At 32.1% G+C, this 26,502-nt stretch overlaps 2 protein-coding genes across 16 annotated transcripts; both read right to left on the bottom strand.

Moving 5' to 3' along the window:
• Positions 1 to 2,031: 2,031 nt before the first annotated feature.
• LOC120084751 (stress-response A/B barrel domain-containing protein UP3) lies at positions 2,032 to 11,660 on the bottom strand. 15 transcript variants are annotated; one of them, XR_005483765.1, is made up of 14 exons: positions 11,364 to 11,655; positions 11,164 to 11,272; positions 10,919 to 11,046; positions 10,696 to 10,835; positions 10,513 to 10,581; positions 9,744 to 9,882; positions 9,472 to 9,534; positions 9,344 to 9,387; positions 8,879 to 8,980; positions 8,754 to 8,794; positions 8,511 to 8,641; positions 8,323 to 8,413; positions 6,692 to 8,205; positions 3,696 to 3,811 (listed from the first exon to the last, which is right to left on the bottom strand). XR_005483765.1 is itself a non-coding variant. In XM_039040596.1 (10 exons), the coding sequence occupies exons 1-9, from the start codon at positions 11,446 to 11,448 to the stop codon at positions 8,894 to 8,896; spliced, it is 864 nt and encodes a 287-aa protein (XP_038896524.1). In that variant the 5' UTR covers positions 11,449 to 11,655; the 3' UTR covers positions 8,682 to 8,794; positions 8,879 to 8,893. The 15 variants fall into 15 exon arrangements, 2 of the variants coding, with proteins under 2 accessions (XP_038896524.1, XP_038896518.1); XR_005483772.1 differs by lacking the exon at positions 8,511 to 8,641 and having other exon boundaries at positions 6,692 to 7,889; positions 8,165 to 8,205; positions 8,323 to 8,455; XR_005483771.1 differs by lacking the exon at positions 8,511 to 8,641 and having other exon boundaries at positions 6,692 to 7,885; positions 8,165 to 8,205; positions 8,323 to 8,455.
• A 1,565-nt stretch (positions 11,661 to 13,225) lies between these two features.
• On the bottom strand, positions 13,226 to 17,133 carry LOC120092275 (general transcription factor IIE subunit 2-like). Its single transcript, XM_039050503.1, has 5 exons — positions 16,867 to 17,133; positions 16,450 to 16,735; positions 15,801 to 15,932; positions 15,566 to 15,682; positions 13,226 to 13,785 (listed from the first exon to the last, which is right to left on the bottom strand). Exons 2-5 carry the CDS (start codon positions 16,699 to 16,701, stop codon positions 13,459 to 13,461), a joined length of 828 nt encoding a protein of 275 aa, XP_038906431.1. The 5' UTR covers positions 16,702 to 16,735; positions 16,867 to 17,133; the 3' UTR covers positions 13,226 to 13,458.
• Between the last annotated feature and the right edge of the window lie 9,369 nt (positions 17,134 to 26,502).

Here is a 26,502-nt window from a genome sequence, read left to right as displayed (position 1 = left end):
GAGTGTATTTTAAAATAAAAATGATTTTTTAGAAAATATTTTTTTCTTAAATGAGTCCATCGTTGACTCTAATGAAAAGAATATTTTTAACCATTCTAAAACAATATTTAATGCACTAATAAACTTGTAAGAAAGCAAGCACTTGTTGAATGAAATAAGTAGTAGATTAAGGAAACAAAAATAAGAGAATGGGTATAAAATGGTTGGTTTGAAAATGAATTAAAATGGAAAAGAAAAGACATCAAAGTTGGTGTAAATGGTGGTACTTGGTAGAAGGTAGCTTGCAGTGGCATTTAGAGAGTACCATAACACTACCATACAAATTAAGTGCCAAAGAAGTTGCTTTCAAGAACAAGAACAACCTCAAATGGAGAGTTTTGCTTGGCTTTAAAGTGTGACCTTAACCTCAACCTTAACCATTCTTTCTCTTTCTTTATTTCTTAAACCTAACTCCTTTCATTTCCTCTCTCATTTTTGTTAGGCTACTTTTTTGGATTTGGTAAAACATATTTAAATTAACTCGCAACACATCTTACTTTAACAACAATATCATTCTACTTTTTAGATTCTCCTAAAATCGGGACATATGCAAATATAGACATTAGATCCTAAGCATTAGCAGATATAACATAATATAAAAAGAATTACAAGTATGACCAAATTTGAATAGTCTATCAGTGATAAACAGTATTATTGGTCTATCAGTGATAGACGGTAAGAGTCTATCAACAATAGAAGTCTATCAGCGATAGACTTGTATCATTGATACACTTGGTTATATTTGCAATTTTTTTTTTAAATGATACACTTGGTTATTATTCCTAAAAATGCTATTAATTGCAATTACCCTATTTAAAAATTAATCTATAACAAACAAAACTTATCATGCTAACAATTATTTAAAATTTTAAATTACAAAAAGAAAATTAAAAATTGATTATAAGTCTATTTTAGTTATTATATCTAAAATAAGATTTTTTTTTTTTTTTTTTTGTATTTATTTACAGAACATTCTAATCTACTTTCTAAGTTTAAGCTAAAATTTACTTAAATACTATTTTACCGCAATTATTTTAAAAGCTACAATAATCCTAAACGGAGCTTATGTCAATTATTTTTTAGCTATACTTTATCTATGATAAATTATAATTATCTATATTTGATTGCGTTTGTTGATTATGATTAGATTCGTTGAAGTGGATTTCATGTTTTTACTCTTTTTGACATTGTTGTAATTTTACTATTGGTGGACAATTCTCAATATTACTTTAGTTGGTCACTCTAAAATCTAGAGGTTTGCTCCTTTCCAAATTTAGATAGAAGGTTTTTTGTAGTGGCATTGCCTAACAAGAATATTAACAACATATAATATAAGAACTTGATTATTTTTGTTTTAAGAAATAAAATTTTCATGTAAACCTTTATTATTTTTTTTAATAAAATGTAAAAGTGTGAGAGAACAATAATCAACAAATGATTGCCAACTAAATGTACTTCTGTTTTTCTTTAAATAAAAAATAATTTTTTAAAAAACATGAAGAATGATAATATTACCAAGTGGACCTTAATTTTTCAAGGTAACATAAAAAAAAAAAGTCCGTCCCTAAATTTTATTTTAGTAACAATTTAATCTATGAAATTTTGTTTATAAAAATAAAGTTTTGTATTTTGAATTTTGTAACAATTTAAAAAAAATGTAATTAAGATTTAATGAAATTTCTAATTAAGTAGATTAATAAATTGGTTAAAAAAACAAGTGTGTTTATAAACAAATTCATTACATATAAACATAGCATGTGATTTTGATGCAAATCTTCACTTAAATTGTAGCAAAGTTGAAAATGTAGAAATTAAGTCGTTGCAGATTAAAGTTTATAAAATAAAGTATTATGAATTAAACATAATTTTTAATCTAAGTAATATAAAATTCTTAGAAAAAAAAAGAAAAAAAGGTTACTAGTATTATTAGAATTACATTATGAACCTAATTTATGAATGCTTGTTGGGGATTTGGGTAGCAGAAAGATAAGAAACATAAATATGCATTGATGAATGAGAGAGTTGCAATATTAAAGTTGAATAAACTTAATCAATGTCTCCCTCTCACCCTCACTTCTCACTTTCATAATTCTATACAAAACGCCCCCACACATAGCTGCCCCTAACCCTTTCACTTTTGTTAAAAAAAAATTATTATTATTTCTTTTCCTTAATATACAAATTATCATCTCAAAAGTTGATTCATTTATGTTTCTTCACAATCGTTTAGACTAAAAAAACATTGAAAGTCAACAATCAAAGATTGACCTAGTGGTGTAAAAGGGATGATCTTGATAAAGAATTGAGAGGGTTATAGGTTCAATTCGTGGTGGCCACCTATCTAGGACTTAATATCCTATGAGTTTTCTTGACACTCAAATGTCGTAGGATCAAATGAGTTGTCCCTTGAGATTAATCGACGTGCGCGTAAACTAGCTTGGACACTCACATAATAGGAATAAAAAATCATCATTATTAGCTATCAACAATAGCACAACTTTTTTATCGAGTTATATGTTCAAATTTTCACTTGTCTTAACTCTCTTCCATCCTATTCTATCTTGGCTAGCCGATCTATCATGTTATGGTCCATCTTATTGACATACACTACTCTGATGTTGTTTCTCTTCTTTGCAGGGTTACGAAATTTTGAACTCATTGGACATTAGAATCTTCATACTTATTGCTTCAGCCATCTGGTAAAGGCACAATCTTCTAGTTTTTAACGGCCATATCTCACCTAACCTTAATCCATTTGTTGGGTGGTAAACGTGGTGGAATCTATGGATCGTCTTGTGGGACAAGTCCCGATGCAACTACCTTTTCCTCTCCTGATTATTGATGAGGTTTCTCGCTAGTCGGCCCCTCCTCAATGCTCATTCAAGTTGAACTTCAATGCTACTTTTCTAAATGATGATGTTAGGATTGACGCTATTGTTCGCGACTCGAATGGAGATGTTAAGTTGGTCTTGGAGAATCACTTTCATTTGATAGCGGTTCTGTTGAGCTCTCTGAAGCCATTGTCATGTTGAAGGACCTTTTTAGAGCTCTTGAGGATGGTATAACTCTGCTTTGTGTGGAAATTGATTGTTTTATTCTTTGGAAGTTTTTGGTTGGAAAATCCAGTTCTGCTAATGAGATTCAAGCATTCGTTGAGTCTATTCGTGATCACTTTGAACTTCGATGCTACTTTTCTAAATAATTCTCACGCTCGAAGTGTTGGTTTCTCAGCTTATCTAGCTTGAAAACCATCCTCCTTGAGCAGATTCTACCATTCATTTTGATTCTTTCTATTTTTAATTTTTTTCTTGTTACTGTTGTTCTAAAAAAACTAGGGATTACTTAACTAGTTAAGGTATATGCTCTCAACCAAGAGGTAAGATGTTCAAATTCTCCACCTTACATGTTATCAAATGGCAAAAAAAGAAAAATCACACACATTTTCTCCTATGCATGTGATATTAAAATTAAAAAAAAAAAAAAATCACAGTTTCCCAATTAATTACTTTGCCTTCCTTGAGATAGAAATGTTGCATTTAAATTACAAAAAGATGTGCCCTGCAATAAATTTCTGGGATAGAAAATTAAAAGGAATTCAGTATTAATTTAATTTAAATGAATAAATGTAATAAATAGATGAATAAGAGAAAAAGGTGTAATGAATAAGAATGACATTTATATATGGTATAAATAGTTACATGAAAACGCTAAGAAGAATAAATGAAAATGGATGAGAAAGAGAAAGATGGTTGGTTTCATGCAGCCTCTCTATCTGCATGAAAGATTAAGTGGGAACCATAAGGAAGATATGATACCCATTATCAATTGCTACATGGTCCCTTTCAACAACTTAATTAATACTCAATCTATGCATCCAAAACCCTACACCATTTCTTTATAATATTAAATGAGAAATCGATGACGAAGTAATGTTATCTATCTGTAAATTAGCTTTTGTTGATGCGTGATTCCAATAACATGTGTCCTAAGTTCTATATCTACTTGCTCAATTTTAGTTAATATCGAGCAAAGTTGTTTGAGATCTCTTGGCATTCATAAGTGAACTTTGTTCGTGTTAGTGGAGTGAGGTAAATGGTACAATTGGGCACATAGCAAGGTTTATTACTTCTTTTGAGGGTTGAGTTGAACTCGACTATGAAAGTCTTGAGACATTTTCCTTCCCCTTTTGGCACTTGGGCCTATTGAACTTTGTGGGACATGATAGATGGTTCTTTAATCAATTCGTAACTGCTTGAAATTTCATTTTAGTTTCTAAACTTTCAAGTTTGTTTCATTTTCTCTAAATTTTAAAAATAATAATAATAAAAACTATTTTCATCCTTTCATTTATTTTAATGAAATAATGACATAGTTTTGAATACGGGTACTAGCATCTTAAAATTAGTTAATTTCAAACCTTGAGTAAAAACATTCACTAAACAAGTAGATATTAGCTAAATAAATAATATAGTAAGGATCAAAATAAAAGATACTTGAAACTTGAAGGATTAAAAGGTGATTTAAACCAATTAATTATTATCATTTCACTTTAACAAAACTTTCTCTCAAAATCAAATACTAACTTTTCCAAATATGACCCATTGCAATTGGATTAGAATATTAGTTTAATTATATGAAGTTCAAAGTTAGAAGATGGAAAAAAAAAAACTCCCTTTCTACGCTCTTATCATGAAGCTAATATATCAAACTCAAAGAATGATGATGATCTCTTTATCTGAAAGATGAAGATTATTACAGCCTTTTTCGGGTACACCAAAACCCACTAAAATTATAACCTAAAATTTGACATAAAATGGAAGTAGATAGCAGCTCGCAAAACCCAAAAGAAAAGATATACCACCAAATGTTTTTTCCCCTTTATTCTTTCTTTCTTACTTTTTCTTTTTTTTTTTTTTTTTTTTTTTTTTTTTTTTTTTTTTTTGACAAATTGCAAAAACCATCCTCAATTGGATGGTAATTGCAATTATACCCTCAAACTTTCAATTGTAAAATCGAACCCTCAAACTTATAAAAGTGTTAATATTGAACCCTCGTAATAGTAGAAATTGGAACAATTATATAAGTTTGAGCCATTTAAGGATTCAATTTTTATCATTCGGAAGTCCAAATTCTACCATTATTTTACGTTTGAGGACTCAATTTTAACAATTAAAAGTTTAAGAATGTAATTGCAACTACCACTCAAGTGGTTATTGCAATTTGCCTTTTTTTTTTCCTCTCCTTTTGGCAGATCAAACTTCAATTATTACTTGGGAGTTCTGTTTGTCAAAAGAGGAGAGACTGAAACTTTAAAATTAAGTTCAGAACGTTTATTGGTAGCTTGGGACTGTGTTTTTCAACTGCATCTGTCCCATTCAGGCTGTTACATATGGAGTTTTCTTTACATTTCCCTGTTCTCTATCTGTTTTGTGTGGTCTCTTCTTCACGTTAAAGCTTGGATACCATGAGAGAAGATCTTATTAATGCAGACATTTCATCTCATAATGTTGTTTACTCTTTGACCAAATAAGAATTTTTTCATTTTTTCACTCACAAAGATTAAGATGTTTTTGTTGACATCAATGGAGAAATTTTAGATTAAGGATCATGTGGTTATTAGAGCCCATATTGAATATTCGAAGTGAGGAACCTCCTTAGTTCATTGGAAAGGCTGCATCTCTATTGGTTAGGTTATGAAGTCTGAGTCTCAAGGAATTTTATATGAACAAGGAGATAAATGAGCCGCCTTAGACAATTTCATTGTTTGGATGAAATCCTTCAAACATTGAACAAATAGGGTGAGCTTATTCATCCCAACAAGTTACATGATTTAATGGAAATATCGTCAAGGGGAGGCCTAATAATTCTTTGTTCTAGAGAAGATTGTTAAGAATGCAATAAAAAATAGTGGATACTAGTTATGGCACCTATATTGGGGCTGAGTCCTCTTTTAAGGTTAGAATTTTAGATATAGGGTGTGTGAAAGCAAATGCATGCCGTCTTATAGATCAAAATAACCTTAGATTCCTTACGAAAAACCCTTTATTTGCTCTTGATTCTGTGACATGTGAAAACTCTTATTGTTTTTCCTTTGTTCTTTTATGAACACCAAGAAATTTTAATAACTTCAACCATTTATTGTCTCTAGGAACTTTACAGATTTATATGGACACTTGGCAACCCAAAACTTACATCTACCTTTATCTAGTTAATATGCTAGTTATTGCTATAATTAAAGTCTCGTGACGATGGCCACTTTAGACATTTTTTTCTTTTCTTTTCTTCACTTTAACGTGACCTTCTTAATAACTGATGAAAAATGAAAAAGTAACATAAATATAGTCTGTCTTACTAGTTAGCTTGTTGATCTAAAAAGATGATAAAGACAACATATCTTTCTTTTTCATAGTCTTTTTCTATCTTTGGTTTACTATTTTATCGTTGTTCTCATTTCATCTTCTTACTCAGAACTGAGTGGTGACAGACGAGAGAGAGCTGGAAAATGGGCCAACAGAAGATGATGAAGGGAAGGGACAGTGGAAGGTGGGCAATGTGTGTGGAAATGGTCGGCCCTCATCTCATAATAAGTTCTATGTGAAGAAAGACTGAAAGACAGAGAGTGATCAGAGAAAAGGGTCCCAAAGAAACTTACTTGTGAGCTTCCTCAGACACTCCCATCTGGATTTGTTTTAGGCCCTTTTTGTTTTGCTTCCATCCAAAGAGAGAAAGACGTTGAGAGAGATTTATCCTAAATGCCAGCTAAGAAAATTATAACACATCATACTGACCAAACAGAAAACAATAAGAGAGAGAGAGAAGATAAAATATCTACTGAAAATAACAACAATGAAATAAAGAATTCATATGCTTTGACAGCCAAAAAGTGTACATCTCTCACGTGGAAATCAATGAAATCTTAGACTTCACCCCTTACACTTTTTTTACCTGTTCTTGGATGTAAAGAGAAAAAGGGTTCCTGAATAACTCGGAACATAACGAAATTTCATAATCAATCTGCAGAAAACATATGGGTGTTGGATCTGTTTCGGGAGTTGAACAAAAAGAAACAAGGAAATTCAATGTAGCAGAAACTTTTTGGGCGTGCACCATGTGTAGAAGAACAAAATCAGTAGGAAAATGGAATTTATCCGCTGCTTTTTAGATGAAGAGGAAGGAGAAAACGACTGACAAGAGCCATATGGGCATGGGGTGGTTAATTAATGGAAAAAGGAAAGGTTTTTCAGTGTTTGTGGGGGTGGGGCAGTTGAAGTTTCTTGACCAATTGATAGCAAGTTGTTCTCATTAAGCTGTTTATATTCTAACCTGAATTTAGAATCACAATTAAAATGATAGTCGAGTCAATTTTCGGAAGGAGCTTAAACAATATAGAGATTTAGGCTGGGAATGTCTTGTTTTTCGATTGTTGGATTTTGAGCATTATTTGATCCCAGGTAAATCCTAAACGTCTTCATATAAATGATGCAGTAAAAGAAATTGTGTAACAGCATTTACCAATGACCATGTAGATGCCAATTTTTGGAAGTTAAGCCTACAGATTCAGGGAAATCTTAACAGAACAAAAAATGAAATGTTATTGACGACCAATCCTGCACTAAACTAAAATGGTAAATCCAAAAGCATGTGATTTCCTTTCAGGTATATGAAATATATTTCATATTTGCATGAAGTTACTTCAAAGAGTTGCATTTAATGATAAGAAAACTGATAGAACCCATTCAAGATTTTGCAGCATCCTGAGTATTGAAGGAAACTGCCTCTTTCAGCTACTTTGGTCGTCTCATTAGTCCAGACAATAACTAAGAGCATATGTTCCCTGGGTGATTCTCTGTCTTTGCACAAAAATTAAGTTGAAAGCCTTAGCTCTCACTCAGCGGGGAAAATGTGTACCAATAAAGGTAACAGTAAGAATAAATACAAATATCAGATTGCATAAGATTCGGTATACAGATTTTTCTCAATGCGAATTAAATATCTCAAGTTCCTATCATATGAGTTGTACAAAATAGAAAAATAGCATCCAGAACATGTATAAAATGGCCGCACCATCCAAGTGAGTGGGTGCAGAGAACGTTACAAGCTAGAAATCAAACGCAAGAATCTGTACCTCCTGATTCCGCATTCATGTCAGATTAATGGTAGCCAAGCCTGGACAATAAGATGGAGTTCAGGTCATTTAAATGTTGATTTAGAAGAGTTAATAAGATGATAAATAGTTAAGTAGTTAACAAAATGAGTTGCACTTCTGCATTCATTGCACTTTACCAAGCATTCAACATCAGTAAAAGCTCCTCTTCAAATTTGATTGTCTATATGCAAACAATTAGGGAGGTTTTTCATCATTCGTTATTTTCACCTAAGTTGTCATATTGGTTAGTGACAAATCCAAGTCCAGAACCTATTTCAGGTTTCCACAAACATAGAAAAATATTTAGAATTTCATAAAGTCTAACCTATTTTCCAGACCGAATATGAATCATCAGAATATCCTAAACTCTTTTAGAGACTCAACAAACCAGCGAGTAATTTTAGGATGCATTCTATGGGAGGAAGCTACCATTCAATTTCAGAAATCCAAATACCCCTATCAAATTGAAATGCATAAGAATTAACTGAATGCGAGATGAAGAAAGGTAAAATAGAGTGGACTATGACATCAGATCTCAAAAGTAAAAAATACAAGACAATATACATGCCTTGCGCTTGTAAGATATAAAACCAACTCTGGTGCCAAAACCTGCAACAAAGAGTTCACTCAAATCATATTGAGCCTACCATCTTCTACAGGTGACTTGGGATGGATGATGTACAGGGAACAAACCAAGAATACTCCTTGCTACATGATCTCCGTCCCTACTGGGTCAACAGAGAAGTGAAGAGACACTGTTTTCTGGATGATTGGTTGGAATTTCGACTTCCACATCTACTTTCGAAATGAAAACTGATTAGGATATCCACTATAAATACAATAGCTACGTTGTCATATTCAAGAAACTTCTCAGATGATTCAGAGAAAAACATAGCAAATGTACATTCATAATTCGATGTCAAAACATTCATAAATTCCAGTGAATACAGCTAAATTTTTCAAAAAAATTTGAAATAAAAGAATTGTTAGTATGTAGAATCAGGAGGCAGGAGCAGATATAAAACCCTTCGGGTGTATTAGAATTCAACAATGAAGGAATGTATTTTAAAAGCATAAACAGATGGTTTCACTAACATTTTGAGTTAAACAGAAAACTAAATCAGCAAATATGATGATTTAATCCATGGGGTTTCTTACATCTTTGTAATCTGAGCTGCCTGTAAATATCTCAAAGGCTTTGACTGCAAAAGAAGTTACATTGAGGTGAGGCCATTAAAGGACCAGTTAATGGACATAAAAGAACACAAAGTCATACAAGTGCTTACTTGACCGAAATCGTATAACTACACCATGTGTGAACTCCTTACAACTGGGATTAAAATTTAAACCTGATATGAATTCAAAACATAAGAACCCCACTACCTGGTATCTGAAAAGAATAACTTATTCATACAGATGAGCCAAAGATGATCTCATCACGTATATTGGGATGCATGCCATTAGTAATTTACATCAAATTCAATCTCGACAGCTATAATAATACACGTTGATGTACCTCTCTAAGTTTCAGAATGAATAATTCAATATAGAAGCATACCTTGTGTAACCTGGACAATTAAGGAAGGATTATCAATTGTTAGTCTCTCGAGAGAATTTAGTGCATCTTCTAAAGGTTTGCCAAATGAATCTTGAAGAAATTTAATGAGAAGCACAAACTCCACACCGTAGTTGAACTCCTGACATCAAAGCTGTTTGTGACTACAAATTTTTTTTAAGATATTACCAAGTCCGAATTTCCAAAGATCATTAGAAGACTTAGAACTGATAGGGAAACAGAGTCAACTTTTCAACACCAAGTTGCCCAGGAAGCCAAATTACCCATAAGCTTGACTTAGTCAACTTCTCAAAACAACAACTTTACAAGACCTCAACTTGATATTCTGCCAGGCATTACCACACTAGCAGTTCCTTCAAACACCCATTCCAAATTTGGCGTATGATATATGACAAAGAACACAATAATAAGAAAAGAAAAATCAACGAACTAACTTCATTATACATTTTTCCTGAAGAAGTCTCAGCAACCCAATTCAGCTCGGTATTTCAAGATTGAGGCTCTCCCCTCTCCAAAGATTATGATACTCCCCTTCCCCAACCCTAAAATAAATTCTCACTCTAAAATACGTGATTTCAAGCCCCCAAAAATCCAGATTTTTAAGAAATAAAAGCTAAAAGAAAAAAATATGATATCATACCAACCTAACCAACATTCATCAAATAACTAAATAATGACATACATCACAATGGAACCTAGAGATCTGCATTTTACCAAAAATCATGGGAAGAAAGTTAAATAGGGTCCAAACCTCTCCTTTCCGAAATATGGGGAGCATGTCATCTTCCACCTCTGATTCATAATCCACATGAATCAGTCCCTGTCATAGACAGTAAAACCCATCCATAAGTTGGCCAGATATAGCGAGACTGTTGTGGGAAGGAAAAAAAAAAAGTTAGATTGAGAGTATTGGTAGTTACATGTTGAGGCATACATGACAATAAGGCATCACATGCTCATTTAGTACTCGCAAGTAGAAAGGGTTCACATAGAATTTTTCAAGGTCTTCCTTTCTTTGGAAACGCATATACACACCATGGGTATAGCTTTCATTATTTTGATCACAAGCACGTCCTGCAGAATTAAAAGGAAAGTAAACTTCACACGAAGTTCTGAACATTCCATATTTATAGAAAGCAGAAAGGGCAGAAACTCGCCTAATGAAACGGCAACAATGCCCTTCATTTGATACTGCGTGGTATAGAGATAATCAAGCATATCATTCTCTTCTTCTTCAGAAATATTTTCCTTCGCTTTGAGCAAAGAAATGTGTTCGAAAACCTTTCTACGTACAATAAGAAAAAATATAAAAATTTGTATATTAAAATCCTAGGGCGATGCATCACAAAGAATGAAAATGGGATATCAAATTTAGGGGAAGAGCAATTTGAAAAGCTTGAACCTTTTTTTGCCCAAAATGATGGTGGGAGTGTGCTCCCCGGAAGCTGAAATCCTAGACATTGATTCATTTCGTCGACCCATCGGCGATTTGAGTTCACGTGAATGAGAAACTGCAGGAGGAAGCAGAAAATTCAATACAGAAGAGTTAATTCCCAGAGCAAGAAAAAAGAAACCCATGATTGTTGAAGGGATGTATCTGACCATGGAAGGAGAAGTGGGGGGAAATTGAAGGGTTTTGGGGAAGAAAGAAGAAATGGGGGTTTTGGGAGTGAGCTTGAATCAGCATTGCGATGGTGAATTAGGAGTCTCTGTATCTGAAATTCGTTGGATTAGTTGGAGTTTGAGCCTCAAGAATCAACCTCCTCCATTTCATTTCATGGACATTGATGAGAAGCTGTGGAGCACAAGAATGGGTGGACTACGAAGATCAATCATCGCAACAACAAATTGGCGCCTTCAGTTGAGTTTTTGACACTAACCCAACACAATGCTCATCAAATCAGGACCCTTTGATTTTTTTTATTTTCCAATTTTTTTTTTTTTTTATGTTTTATGGAGAAGATTTTGATTTTAGAATTTTGTGGGATTTTATGTTTTTATTTTGGTTGCTCAGAAAATTGATGAAATAATTGGATAAATGAGAGAAAAATGAGAATATTTGAGTGTATATATATATAATTTGCTATAAAATTGAATTTTTTTCAAATTAAAAAAAAAAAACTCTGAACAAATTCATCACTATACTAATAGTTGTTATACTTTTAATTTTTTTAAAAAAAAATAGAGTTATTTTTACAAAGAGTTTCTGTTTATATACTAAGTAGGGTGTTTTTTTTTTAATTTTTTTAAGTTTAAGGATATTTTTTATACTTTTGAAAGTTTAGAGGTACGGTAAAAATAAAATACTAACAATTTACCTCCAAAACTAACAATAAACTCTTTTAGAAAATTCAAAAGGTATTTTTGAAATTTTAAAAAATTTCAAGAGTAAGTTCAAATGCATTTTTTAAAATTAAGCCTTAAAATTATAGCAAATTAACCTAAGAAGTATGAATATTACTAAAAATAAAACATGAACAAAAAGAAAAGATCTCGATTTTTTTTTTTTGGAAAGAAAATTAAATTCTACTCTAAATTTGGTAGGTCGCATTAATTTCCATCTAAACTTTGAATTTCATCCAAATTTGATTTTTTTTTTATCAGTCTTGATGTTTTTAATGTTTCTTGACTTAGAAAATAGAAATCGAAAGTAATTACTTTCTTGAGTAAAAATTTGAAAGATTATGAGTATATTTGGAATATATTTCTAAGTAATTAAATTAAAAAATAAGTTACTTTGAAAAAAAAATTATGTTTGACAAACACCTAAAATGAATTTTGAAAAAAAATGAGTTTATAAAATAAATTGGTTTAAGATAAACAATTGAAACCAACTTTTAGATAAAATTGTCGTCAATGACCAACATCTTATCACTGTTTTCGACCGCCAGTGACCAACCTCTTATCACTATTTCCGACAACCTACACAACCACCTTCAGTCACCGCTTTCAATGACTTCTACAGACCAACCTCCGACCACCACTTCTAGTGACCTCCACCAGCCAAACTCCAACCACCATCTCTACCGATCACCGCTGCTTCCAACCACCATTTTCGACGCCCACCGATCAACATTAGCCATCACTTCCACCAAAAGATTCTTTTATGGTAATTTAAAATTAATAAAAACATTTTTAATATTCAACAAATCAAACAAACTTTTACATAAAAAAAATAATTTAAAAGAGTTGCAAAAAATACGTGTGTTTAAATGAAAATACATTTTTGAAAAATATTTTTTTTCTTTAAGTCATTTCAAACCAAAGTACATATATATCAATGTGATAATTAGAAGCACAAAAACCAAACCAGACTAAACAGGAAAGCACCAGCATTCAGCGGTACAACCTCCTTCACGCAAACACACTCGCGGCAAAGTAGGGAATAGAAGTGATGCGCTGCTGATATCAATTTCTTTTAAAATCAAATCAACTTGAAATAATAGAATTCAAAAGTTGGTATATATGCTAAACTTCTAAAATCATATATCCAGTTTAATTGAACCTATATCTTACATTTCATTTGTTCAATTAATTGATGTAAAAGCGCAGACATACAAAGTAAACCACAGGAGCATTTCATTCTATGATAATATCATGGAAAAGAAAAGGCAATACACCAAACAGAAGGTATGGTTGAATCCTATCTACAAAGTCCATGAAAACAATATTGTTGCATCCCAACCTAAATGGTTCTCTAGTTTTTGAAGAGCTCGGGAAGATGTGCATTGGTAAGCTTAGTCCTCTTGCTGATCTCTTGCTTCTTTTTCTTCAGCTTCGGTTTCGAGGATGCAACATGTTGTGCATTGGCTCGCCTCTTTGCAGTGTTGGTCGCAGGCTTCATCCCATTCTTCTGCAGATCCTTTTCGACATCAAGCATGTCACGAGGTAATTCGATCTCCCGAAAGAGTTGCTTCAGATCATCGTCTACCTTGATTTGAATCCGAGGGTCATTTGGGTATGCGATATCTTCTTGTGAATCAAAGTTTGAGAGAAGCCAGACCTGGCCTGAGGCTTTTAGGGCCTAAACAAGAGGGGGGAAATATAATGTAAGCTAAAAAGTAAAAAGGTAATGGACTGTTTTTTCCATTCATTATATAATCAAAGAAGAGTACAGCCATGTGCTTTCCATTCATTATATTTAGCAAAGGAGTGTTAATAATATAAGGGACGGTTCCGTCGAAACAGAATTTTAAATAGTTTAGGCCCAAAAGAAGTGGCGATCAACACGATATGGAAAGAAATAGACATAACTTCACAAGAAACAAACCTCCAAGCCGTTCATCCTACTGCAGCTGAATATCATGCCATTACCCAAAAAAATACAGGAGTACTAAGTTCAATGTAAAATTCCCACGAATCACTCCCCACATCTTCATTAAATTAGATGCACAACCCAAAAGCATTATAGATAAAATTCCTAGCATATGAGATATTATATTCTTTTATATATTACATATGGCCATAGATATTTATAATGAAAAGAACCGAATTCTAACAGAACTCCTAAAGTAATCTATTAGTGAAATAAAATAATTCTCTCCAAACCTGATAAACTCCTCATCAAGCAAAAGGAAAGTTCATCTTTTTTGACTTATAGCATGAAGAATGCTTGTGTTGTAGATTTTTCAAACCCTATTTTAGATCACAAATTGAATAACTCGTAGACTTGAAAGCTCCCAAGATCTCACGATACACCTGGGAAGTTGACATTACTCAAGTCATTATGAATCTCTGAATCCCCCATCAACATCTTCATTGGAACTCAAGGACATAGATGTACAACCTATAGAACAGATCCTGTTCAGGTAAGGTCGTCTCATCAAGGTCTTCATGCTCAATAACATGTTATCTTCAAGTTCTCCATCTTCAGACTGGCCTCAATTATTTTATCATGGTTACCAAGATTACTTGGAGGAATTGACGTTGTGGATGACTTGGATGTTTAGACCCTACAACCCATTCTTTTTCAAGCTTAATGTATAGGTTTTATACTAAAACCAAACTTTTCCTGTAGATTTTTGCAAATTCTCAACTACAACTTAACTTAGATGCAACAACCCTAAGTTCAATGATTCCTTGTGTAACATTGCTATCCAAGAATTGTAATCATTTGTTATAACTTATAGTTTTAGATTTGACCCTTTTCGTATGATTAGTCTCGGATTGGCTCCTGTTGTTGAATTTTCTTTATGTTTCCTCTTCTGAATTATTGCATGTTTCTCAACGGAAGCTTTGCTCCTTGTTAGAAAAACAATTTGTTTTGGCAAGGACTTTAAATCATAGGGTTAAATCCTTCAATTTAAATTTCAGCTGCTAATCAATAACACTATTCTCTACAACTTTTGGGACAGGAATTGTTGGATGATCAAATCCTTCTAGTCTACAAGGAGACACCGCAGTTTAACCAGGAAGAGAATTAAACAGACTGACTTGTGAGGTATAGCATGACCAAAAACCCTGAACGTCAACATGTATAGTGAGCAAGTTATATAGGCATCAATCAAATTTCTGCAGAAAGGAATGAGCTTGCTCTAAACAGATTCTTGTACTAATATCCAAGGTAATTAGAATGCTAAACGAACTATAATTCCGGTATAGGTGCAAATAAAATACACAACCTTCAAAGCTCAAGAATTATATAAGAAATTTGATGTCCAAAGTAGCCAATATATTGAACTTCACAAAGGTTATTTTGCCCAAGCAGTTCAAATAAGGATAGCATTCAAAAATCATTTGTTATTTTGCACTTTTTTGCATTAAAAATGGAAAAGGCACATTAAAAAATTCTTTAACATACATACTTGCAAGTCCTCCATAACGCTTGGATAAGCATCCTTGAGATCAATGACAGCAATGCCTTCTGGAAATTTCCGAATCAAGTAAAGAAGTTGATTCTTATCCTTCAGGTCATGCTTGGACTGAGTACACCAAAAACAGAAAACAGAGGGGGGGAATGTCATTCTGAAGGTTCAAACTTTTAAACCAAATAAGTACAAGTTGATGCAAATTATACAGGTGTTTGAGAATATAAATTACCTTATATGAGAAACGCCTGCCATCATAGTGCACCTTTGGGTTATTCCGCAGACTGTCAAAGACAGCCTTGTTGGAATTTATATCAACATAACATGCTTCATTGATTTGCTCAGGTGTAAAGGCTTGCCTTGTCTGTTAACATGCACAATAAGCAAGGTGTAAGATTGTAACATACCCCTAAGGTTCCAGTTTTTACTATCAATAGAGAAAAATGCATTTCAGAATGCCTTTTATTTAGCTTTTTCACAGCCAATTCAAAATCTGGAGAGTACGGGGAGGGAATTAACATATGTAATTTGCCTGTAAAAATACATTTTTTCACCAACAAAAAGTAAGGAAAACGACCACCCAAAAGCCACTGAAGGAGATCCTAGCTCCTCTTGCCATCAAATGCCCATCACAGGCCTCGATACCTTAAAAAGTCCTCATCCCAGCCAAATTTCCCAGTTAAAAAAACACAAATTGAATTTATAAAATTTCAGCATAAGCTCTACACAGTTCAAATCCTGTCTTATACAAAGCCTTACATTGAAGAATTCAAACACACACAAGAAACCAATCAATCAAACAAAAGAAACCAAGTAACTCAAATGAGGTAAAAGGAAGAAACAAAAGGGGAAAATAAGAAAAATAAGTGATGGGTGTGAACCTCCAGCAGCAGGTCAATAACCCTCTTGATCTGAGCCCCAACTGGGGATTTCCTTATGCTGTTAATGTGTTGAAGTCTCTCAGTATCATTTGAAAATTTTACAGCAGGAGCCGGAGGTCTGGAAGCAGCTGGTGCAGGCGTAAACTTGGGTGTAGACTTGGATGCAGACTTGGCTGCAGCAATGCCAGACAAAGTAGTCTGACATCTTTCTTGCTGTTTCTTAAACCTATCTAGTTGTTCTTGCAACGCCATTGAATCCCCTCAGAGTTTTCAATTATTCTCAACCCTAACAATCAAGATAACGATAAAGATCATCAAAATAGATTCACCCAATAAAAATCAAATTGCTGGGCATCACATTAAGTCCAACCCACGATTGAAAACACCAAGAAAAGAAAAGGGTAGTTAGTAGAATACCAGAAATTGCATCGGTTAGACAGGCCAGAATCGACCGCCGTGAATAAGACGACGGTGGGATCGCGGGTCGACAGTATATGTATTGGAGTCGATTGTGGAAATCAAGTTCAGTTTGTGCAGCTATGGAGGTCGAGAAGATGGAAGATGAAGATGGAAGATGGAATTGGGAAAGCGCGAGGGGGAAAAGAGATGGGAGACGAGTGCTTTGAGGAAGGTTAAAATGAGATATGGCGTCGGACCATGGAAGGAACTCAACCAGTTTTTGGTTTTGGTACCTCAGGTTTAGAATATTTATAGCTTGACCCCTAGATTTTAAAATATTACCCTTTAAATTGTGAATTTGAGTTTAGTTTGATTTTTTTTTTTTTTTTTTTTTGACTATTTTGTTTTTAATTTTTGGTTTTGAAATGTATGTTTGTATCTAAATTTCTTAAATTTTTACCAAGATTTTCATTTTTAAAGAATGAAAATCTAAAAATAAAAAATAAAAAAAAGTTTTCGAAGACTATTTTTTATTTTCTATTCTTTTTAAATTTATGTTTGTTTTTAGCCAGGTATCTTACCATGATTTTCACTTTTCTTAAAGAAATATTTAAATTTTTAGTCAAGTTGCAAAAATAAAAATAGGTTTTTCAAAAATTATTTTTTTTAGTTTTCAAATTTTGGTTCGGCGTTTTGAAAACATAATTAGAAAGTAGAGTACACAATATAGAAATTTATTGGTGAAATGAGAGTTTTAAAGCTTAATTTTCAAAAACCAAAATCCAAAAATAAAATAGTTATTTAAAGGGGTCTAAGTTTTAAATATTGCATTCCTATTATTTAGTTTAGATTTTGATTTTCATTTGGATTTTGGTTCATAATGATATTACATTTTTATCCTTTAATTTTCACCTATATTCACTTTTAGTCATTTATGTTAATTTTCTATTGATTAATTTAAAACAATTAAATAAACTGTAATTAAATTAGTTTTCATAAATTTCTATCACTACTAACGTTAATTGAAAAGTTTCATCCTAATTATTTAAAATTAGTTAATTGAAAGTTAACACTTGAATCTCAAAGCAAACATTACTTACTACATGGTAAATCTAAAATATAGAAATCTATAAATTAAATAGAAACTAATTTCAAAATTAAGAGTAAAAACGTAACGTTTGGAAATAGAAAGTATACTTAAAACTTATGAACCAAAAATATGTGCTAATTTTGCTTCTCTTTTTTATGGGGTCTCGAGTGATTTGAGTTCAATAGAAATGCAAATTTTCACATTGATTGCTATTACCATCTAGAACCAACATAACTTGATGATGTTTGATATGACTATGAAGATTCAATTTGATCCTATCCAATAGGCTTAGGAATTTGTTGAAGAGATGGATACATATGATACTCAAGTAGATCGAGTATTCGAGTCTCTCAGAGCCTCGAACACCCTCTCTTTCTATTATTGATGATGTTTGTATCAACCATGGAAGTCCCTGTAGTTGTATAAGCTTAACTCTAATGCTTCTTTCACTATGGGCGCAATGAGCTTTGGAGCCATCGTTCGTAATTCTAATAGTGGACCTATGATTTCAATGCAAAAAGCTATGAAGTTCATTAATATTGTTAAGCTTATCGAAGTAGCTACTCTCTTAGACAAAATTATTACATCTAAGAAAGCAGGGATTGATCATTTATCGGTTGAAATTGATTTGATGATTCTTTGGAATTTTTTACAGGTCGAGACTGTTTCAACTATTAAAGTCCAAGACTTTGTGATGACATTCAAGCTTTTCATCAAAAAGACATTGTTTTGGGGTTTTCTTTTTGTCCACAAATCTATAATTCTATTGCCCATATGTATATGATGTCTCGCTTGAATATCAACTCATAGATAGATGTTGCTATGTCGTGATTTGATGTCTCTTTATTTATTTATTATTTATTTGTTTGACAACACGTGGAGAGAGAGAATCTTTGATTTCTTATTAGGAGTTACTTGTTCCTCTTTTATTCGTCCAATAATGGCGAAGACACAATAATCGGATTATCAACTTTTTAAAATAGTCATTGGTGTCTTATCTGATAACTATGCAACATTGGTGAAATTAGTCTACTCCTTAATTCTTTGTATTTATCTTTTAAATAAATATATAGTTTAAAAATATCATTTTAATCATTATACTTTTAGACTAATTTCATTTCAATCCATATATTTGTAAATATTAAATGTAGATTTTGTACAACCTGTGAATATCAAAAGTAATCATCCTTATTAGTTTGAACTTTGAAGTTAATTTTTTTTTATCCTGACTTATAATAATAGTTTGATCAAAATATCATTTTGGTCCCATTCAATTTTAATATTTTCTTTCAAATATCCAAATTTTTGTTGGTTTGAAGTTAATTTTTATCACATTTAAAATATATATATATATATATATATCAAACTTGATAAAAAGTAAAAATAACCCTTCAAATAAAAATAAGCATAATGTTAATAATTTCAAATTTTATTGAAGACTAAATGATTACATGATAGTATGCCAAGTGACACTACTAGTTATACCATTGATAGCATACTATCAGTGGTGGAAGTTATCATTGATAGTATGTGATCAGGGATATACTATCAACTATACCAATGATTGCATGATATCAGTAATAACTTCTATCTATCACTAGTAACATGTTATCATATCTCACTGATATTATGCTATCAGTGATAGCTTGTATCACTGATAACATGTTAAACACAATTAAACAATCTCTCTAGGAGCCAATTCATCTCAAATATTACATTACATAATACATAAATAATATCATTCTATGATATTCTTCTATATTGATAGCAACAGAAAGATATCATTGACAATAGCTATCAATGTAAAAGGATATCATTCTATACGTATATTCATCAATAACATACAAACACACTACATGTATCAACAAATTAGTCAAAATATCCCGATTATTTATAGACAAGTATAATCAACGAAATTGACCATTCTCACCCATACAGATTAAAGATTGCCCTTATAAATATAACTCACTCAAGATTAAAGTCGAGTTACATATAGTCATTCTAAGAAATGTTAATCTCTTTAATCAATAGTGTTAAAAAGAGAGATTGATCATTTCGCGGTCTAGTCTTATACAAACTATTTGTACAGGATACCCCACTCGCATGTCTCCACATGAAGAATTTGGATCAAAATCATTTGTAACATTTACATAGTGGGTCATATCCATAGTGTCACAAGGATTAGGCACCAAACTTTATCCATATACTAAAGACTATTTAGGTTATTACTTGAACATAATCCACTTGTATGTCTACCACATATTGTTCAAGCCACATAAAATAACCTTGGACATTAGTTTATTGGATGAAGTTAATGCACAAAATAGAATAACTAAAATTTTATTAATAATAATTTGTTTATACAAGTTTACATAAACTACGAGAACAAAGAGATTCAGGACACCAATTTTAACAAAATAAACAACAAAAAATGGACCAAATTTCGGCACCTTAAAAATTAGTTAAATAAATCTAATCATATTTTATCAGTTTAATTAATTAAAATAACAAAAGATACATATAATTTGAAATTACAAAAAAATTGTAGCTAAAACTGCCCAGAGCCTCGTACCCACGATCTCAACTACCTAGAACGTGCGCGTGCAGGGCTCAAAATGTCATGACGCTATTGGAGAGCACTATAATGCTTGTGTCGTAGCGTACTACTACACTGTTTTCGGTGTCGCAATGCTCAGCAATAGCTCCGCGGCACTGGGCTTCTATGTCGCAATGTAAAGCCTAGCATTGCGATGCTCCCGCTTTACACTCTAGCCTAGAATGCAATTTTCTACCTCATTCTTGGCCTATTTCTGCTTCGCTTTCCACTGATCTTCACAGCAACACTTGCTCCTCGATCGATACGGGCTTACAGACTCAATTGCATAAAATAAATATCTAAAACAACGAGCCCTTACATCTTTAATCAAAACTAAAGCAGTAAACTAAGTGCTAAATTAAAAACCATCCATTTTTGCGAACCAAAAATTCATAATGTAGTACACTCATATTTCTTTGATTTTCTTTTCAAATTAGAAGACAAAATACACAACTGAGCTCTGCTACCAATTGAAGGAATATAATTCATTTGTGGAAGCACGTGAACACTATACAATCATAATTAAATTTTGAAACACTCAAAATACAACGAAGCAAACATTTAAAGATGTATTTAGAGGATAAACACCATGCTTTCTAATGAGAGGAAGAAAAGTACAATTACTTACCCTTGTAGAAATCTTCTTCTTGATTTTCCTCTCTAAAGGAACCATACACGAACTCTTCTATACGAACACTGAAAAAACCCGACTAGAAAAACTCTTTAACAAACAGGACACCACCACTTGGAGTCTCTTCAACATACATGTTTAAGTTACATTAAATAACATTAGATCTTAATTTATTAGATTACGTTATTGTAGACTAAATGTTAAATAAAATAACAATTTGTTTTATTAAATAAATAATTTGTGTATAAATAATTTACAAACTACGAAACCCACGAGATTTAGGGCATCAACTCCAATAATATCTTACATGAATATTAGTAATAGTCACTTATAGACCTCTCATTAATAGACGTCTATCATTTATAGCTTTTAATGTTAATTTTTTAAGTTGATAGTATTCTTCAAAGTTAATAACTACTTATAAAATTGATAGCTACCAATAGCCCTAAGTGTTAAGGTTTCAAAGTTGATGGTAATTGGTGAAAATTTCAAAGTTGATTACAATTTATGAAAGTGTGTCCACGATAGCTACCAATGATTGGTAGCAAATTGAAAGCTAATACTTCAAGTGTTAATATTTCAAGATTGTATTAATATTTCTTAAATTGAAATCTATAGCTAATAGCAACTACCGGTGATAGTAACCGATAGCAGCTATTAGTGGCCATCACCGATAGTGCTATCAATGATGACTTTCAATTTGGAAGAAAAGCACACAAAATGGTGGACTGCACAAAAATTGTGAATTTTTTAGTATTTTACCATATCAGAATCAATTTTTATGCTATATATTCAATTGTTTTATTCTTGTGCTACATACGATTTTATTTTAGGCTTGATACTCATTTATGCAACCAACCCAAAATAACCAGTCGTAGTACATTTTAGAAACGGTATTTTGAATGGTAGTTTAACTGTAACGATCCGACCCCCTAGGACTTAAGTTAGGCCGTTACTAAATACATGCATCATGAAACTCAAAACGACGCTCAGTTATGGCGAAATAAATGTTAATTAAATAAGGTAAGTTCAAAAGTATTTCATTAAATTCAAATACTAAAACAATTGTAGGGTACCCATAAATCATAAAGGACAATAAATAAGTCTGAAAAACAATTCTTAAAAGTAAGTTTTAAGCATCAAAACTAAAAGTTAAGAGGAACATGAAAAGAACTTTAAATCTTATGAGCGGAAGCGTAAAAACTAGTCCCAGTGGCTCGATCACGAATTCCGCTTGTCCATCGCCGATGCATCTCTACCCTTACCTGAAACAACAACATGAGAAAGAATGAGTATAAAATACTCAGTAAGTAACCCCACTACTGGGGTCAGGCTGGGCATCTATGTCTTCTAGATACCCACCTCTAGTGAAACATATAAATTGTTCTAGTCCTCATGGGACACATACATACATGAAAAACTGAGTTCTATTCTACTGTAGTTAAGTATGCCCACTATCTCTAGTAAGTCCCGTAGGACCCACAACCTCTAGTGAATCCCGAAGGAAACACAATCTCTTACATACGCATGGTTATGCATACACCTCTTTCGTATACACATAACCCACTTAATGTGTACCTCTTTCGTATACACCTAACCTACTGAGTATGTACCTCTTTCGTACATCTAGTTATGTATACACCTCTTTCGTATATACATAACCCACTGAATGTATACCTCTTTCGTACACGTGGTTAAGTATACACCTCTTTCGTATACACCTAACCTACTGAGTATGTACCTCTTTCGTATATCTAGTTATGTATACACCTCTTTCGTATACACATAACCCACTGAGTATGTATCTCTTTCGTACACCCCAAATCCTCTCTATAAATGTAGGGATGCATACCTCTTTCGTACACATGGTCAGGTATACACCTCTTTCGTATACACATAACCCACTGACTGTATACCTCTTTCGTACACCCCGGTACCCTCTAGGTATGTATCACTTTCATACACATCAGCCCTAGTACATCTTTTTCATGTACTAGCGCCTTTAGACGTGCATCATTTTCATACAGTCACATTGTCTGGAAAAGAAAAGAGATTGCATCTAACTTCATATTACATATAACATTCACCTAATCATGAATCTTCTAAAAAATCTCCTGATCAAGGTTAGGCTAGTTAACCTCAACATATGTAATTAATCTAGTATTAATGGATCCACTCTAATACATCACCTTCATTTACTAACTCATTTAACAATCAAACATTTGAAATTTCATAATACATCATATAACTTACACACTTTCATAATAAATCACATCAATAAGCACATCAACCAAAATGCTCCAACTTTCACCTAACTTTAAGACATTTCCGTAGTAGTGCCGCTTAACTCATAATTTAGGGTCATGCCCAATCGTCCTTTTAATATATTTCATAAAATTCTAAATCATGCTCATACATTAACATGCTTCAGTCATATTATCACATGTTCATATATCTTATCTAAACGGTCTATTAAATCTCATAACAGTCAAAATTATTCTTGTAACCAGTCTTACAATCCTCAACATCAACAGATTAAAATACAACCATATGGAATCACATACCATCTCATGCGAGCATTCAAGTGCCTATGTGCATAAATAAATAATTCGGATCTCATAAGAGAACATACTTTAATCATGTTATACTATCAATCTTTCATGTTGTCATTCTGCCATAACCTTCATTTAACATGCTAGCATACATCTAATGTCTGACCCGTGGGTAGTTCCAGTAGTAAGATTACTTACCTTGATATTAAGTCGAACGAAAAAGCAATTGAATCTTTGTGAAATTCTTGAATCCTTAATCAAGCCTAAACATAAACCAAGCTTTAAAATTAATAGTTAAGGCCAAATTCCAAACACCCAAATATTACAAAATATTTCCAAATAACCTTACCTAAGGTGTGGTCCAATTCGAATTCACCTTCCAAACCTCCAATTTTAAGTCCAAATAATTAGCAAACCAAACTCTTGTTCATCTTGAATGAAATTCTTGAATCAACCCCCTAATCATAATTTGAAATTAGGCTTATATGATTAGAGCTTGAATCAAATACATACTTCACTACTAATGTCTATCATAATTTGAAATTAAGCTTACATGATTAAAGTTTGAATCAAATACATAATTCACTACCAATGTCTCAAATAAATTATCCATATGTAGCTTCGTCAAAAAATCACTTCCAAATGACTTTACCAAAATTTCTCAACGACCAAAATTAATCCACAAGAGGGTCATCAAAGCATAAAACTTACCAAAACTTGCTAAAACAAACTCCAACTTCATTGAACAACATCTCAATACTTTCACAAACTTGAATCCAAAGTTGAAACACAATAGGTATCAACCAATTGATGCCAAAAGTAAATGAGTATTCAAGAATCAACCGAAAACAACCCAAACGGTAGAAATCTTACCCAAATCGATAGATCACGTGACGGTAAAAGCGAACGACGCTTGAGCAGTGGTAGACAGAGGTCATAAAGAAGAAACTGACACGGCGGCTTTGGGCGGCGTCGGACGAGCTCACGAACGTGAGGAAGAAAAAGGGGTGAGGTTTGACTTTTTATAAAAAAAACAACAACAATAATAATAATAATAATAATAAAACAAAAAATGAAGTAAATATAATTACATTTAATTTCTTTCCGTTTTATACTATTAAATTCCTTTATGTTTCAAAAGAAAATTAATTCTTGCCATAAATTTTCAATTTGAATTTCAAATTGAATAATTTCACGCCAACAATTAAATTCCCGCACTTACACTTGAAGTCCAAAATTCTAAAAATGCCCTCCAACTAATAATAATTACTGAAATTTCAAATAATAAAGTTATTGTAATTACATTATTACTAAAAAAAAATGTGTGGGATGTTACAGTTTAACCTAATCATTTTCATTCAAGAAAACATGCGTTACCTAACAAAGCAATATTTTTAAATCTACATTAAAAAAAAGAAAAAGAAAAAAAAAGCACAATAAACCATAATGTTAAGCATACAAAAATGATATGGTCATTGCAATATATATAAATACAAGTCAATTAATTAAGATTTTTTTAAATAATATTATTTTAATATATATTAACAAAAATAGGGTAGGATTGAAAGTATTGACGAAAATAGGTTTTTAAATCGTGTACCTGGTACACGATTATGCCTTAATCGTGTATTCGGTACACGAGTGCCTGTTGATCTGGCACGCGCAGTCTGTCGTGGCAGTTATGCAATGTTGACTGAGGTAATCATGTACCCAGTACACGATTATCTTAAGTCGTGTACCGGGTACACGACTTCCTTCTCCATTAAACCGTCGCGGCCCTTCTTCTTCCTCCATCCGAAAGCTTTCTGTCTCTTTGCTTCCTCTTCTCCGTCCACTCTTTGCTTTCGTCTTCTCCGTCCAAAATCGTCCGAAAACCTCCTCCATTTTCTTCCATCTTGCGCGTCCGAACGTATCATTTTTGCCTTCATTTAACTATCCATCCAAAATTGTCCGAAAGCTTCTGCCTCTCTTTGACTGTAATAAAAAAATTTCCCTACGTTGCTTTCCAATATATAATCTTCATATATATATCATTTTGTTTGCATTTGGGTTGAACTTGTATAGTTTATATATCCATGATTTATTTGTTGGGTTGAATCTAGAAATATATGTATATGTTTGTCTATTTGTTGGGCTGATTTTATATGATGTAGTTTATGAACTTATAAATTAGATTTTGTTGGACTATTTTTATGGATGATTATGTTTGTCTATTTGTTGGGTTATTTTTTTTATAATTAATTCGTTGAATGATTATGTATTTGTTGGATTGAATCTAGAAATATATATATATATATATGTTTATAAAAATGAATATTGGTTCGTATATATATTATTTTGTTTACATTTAGCTGAATTAAATGTATGATTCATAGATATATTGTTTTGTTTTTATTAGTTTATGAATCTTAGATTTAGACTGATTTAAATGTATAATATTTAATGTTGAGTTGTCATTATTACAGGATTGCACAAATCAATTTTATCAAACTTGATTAGTACCACAAGTCCAGACTAGATCATCATCCACTTAGTGTCGGGTATTATTTTACTTATATATTTATTTCGTTACCATTTTATGTAAGAATATAAATTAATTATATTTTTTATAATTTTATATGGAGTGATGTATTAGCTACCTCCGAACAATCAACAAATATGTTGTTCGTGTACCAAAAAATATTTGACAGATATGCACAATCAAATAGCAAATGTATATATAAGTGAAACCATAGAATACCTTAAATTTACATAAACAATTTCGGATGCATAATACAAAATAAAA

The sequence above is a fragment of the Benincasa hispida genome, chromosome 1 (assembly GCF_009727055.1).
Source record: "Benincasa hispida cultivar B227 chromosome 1, ASM972705v1, whole genome shotgun sequence".
Taxonomy (NCBI): Eukaryota; Viridiplantae; Streptophyta; class Magnoliopsida; order Cucurbitales; family Cucurbitaceae; genus Benincasa; species Benincasa hispida.
Note: the sequence above shows the minus strand (reverse complement) of the source record. Positions and strands in the feature narration are given on the sequence as shown.

Coding starts and splice junctions, on each gene's coding strand:
- LOC120084751 (XM_039040596.1), bottom strand. CDS start 11,448: ATGCTGATTCAAGCTCACTCCCAAAACCCCCATTTCTTCTTTCTTCCC. Junction 9,535..9,743: donor AATTGTCCAGGTTACACAAG/GTATGCTTCTAT, acceptor AATTCATATCAG/GTTTAAATTTTAATCCCAGT. Junction 8,981..9,343: donor GCAGCTCAGATTACAAAGAT/GTAAGAAACCCC, acceptor TTTCGAAAGTAG/ATGTGGAAGTCGAAATTCCA.
- LOC120092275 (XM_039050503.1), bottom strand. CDS start 16,701: ATGGCGTTGCAAGAACAACTAGATAGGTTTAAGAAACAGCAAGAAAGA. Junction 15,933..16,449: donor TTATTGACCTGCTGCTGGAG/GTTCACACCCAT, acceptor GCATGTTAACAG/ACAAGGCAAGCCTTTACACC. Junction 15,683..15,800: donor GCAGGCGTTTCTCATATAAG/GTAATTTATATT, acceptor TGGTGTACTCAG/TCCAAGCATGACCTGAAGGA.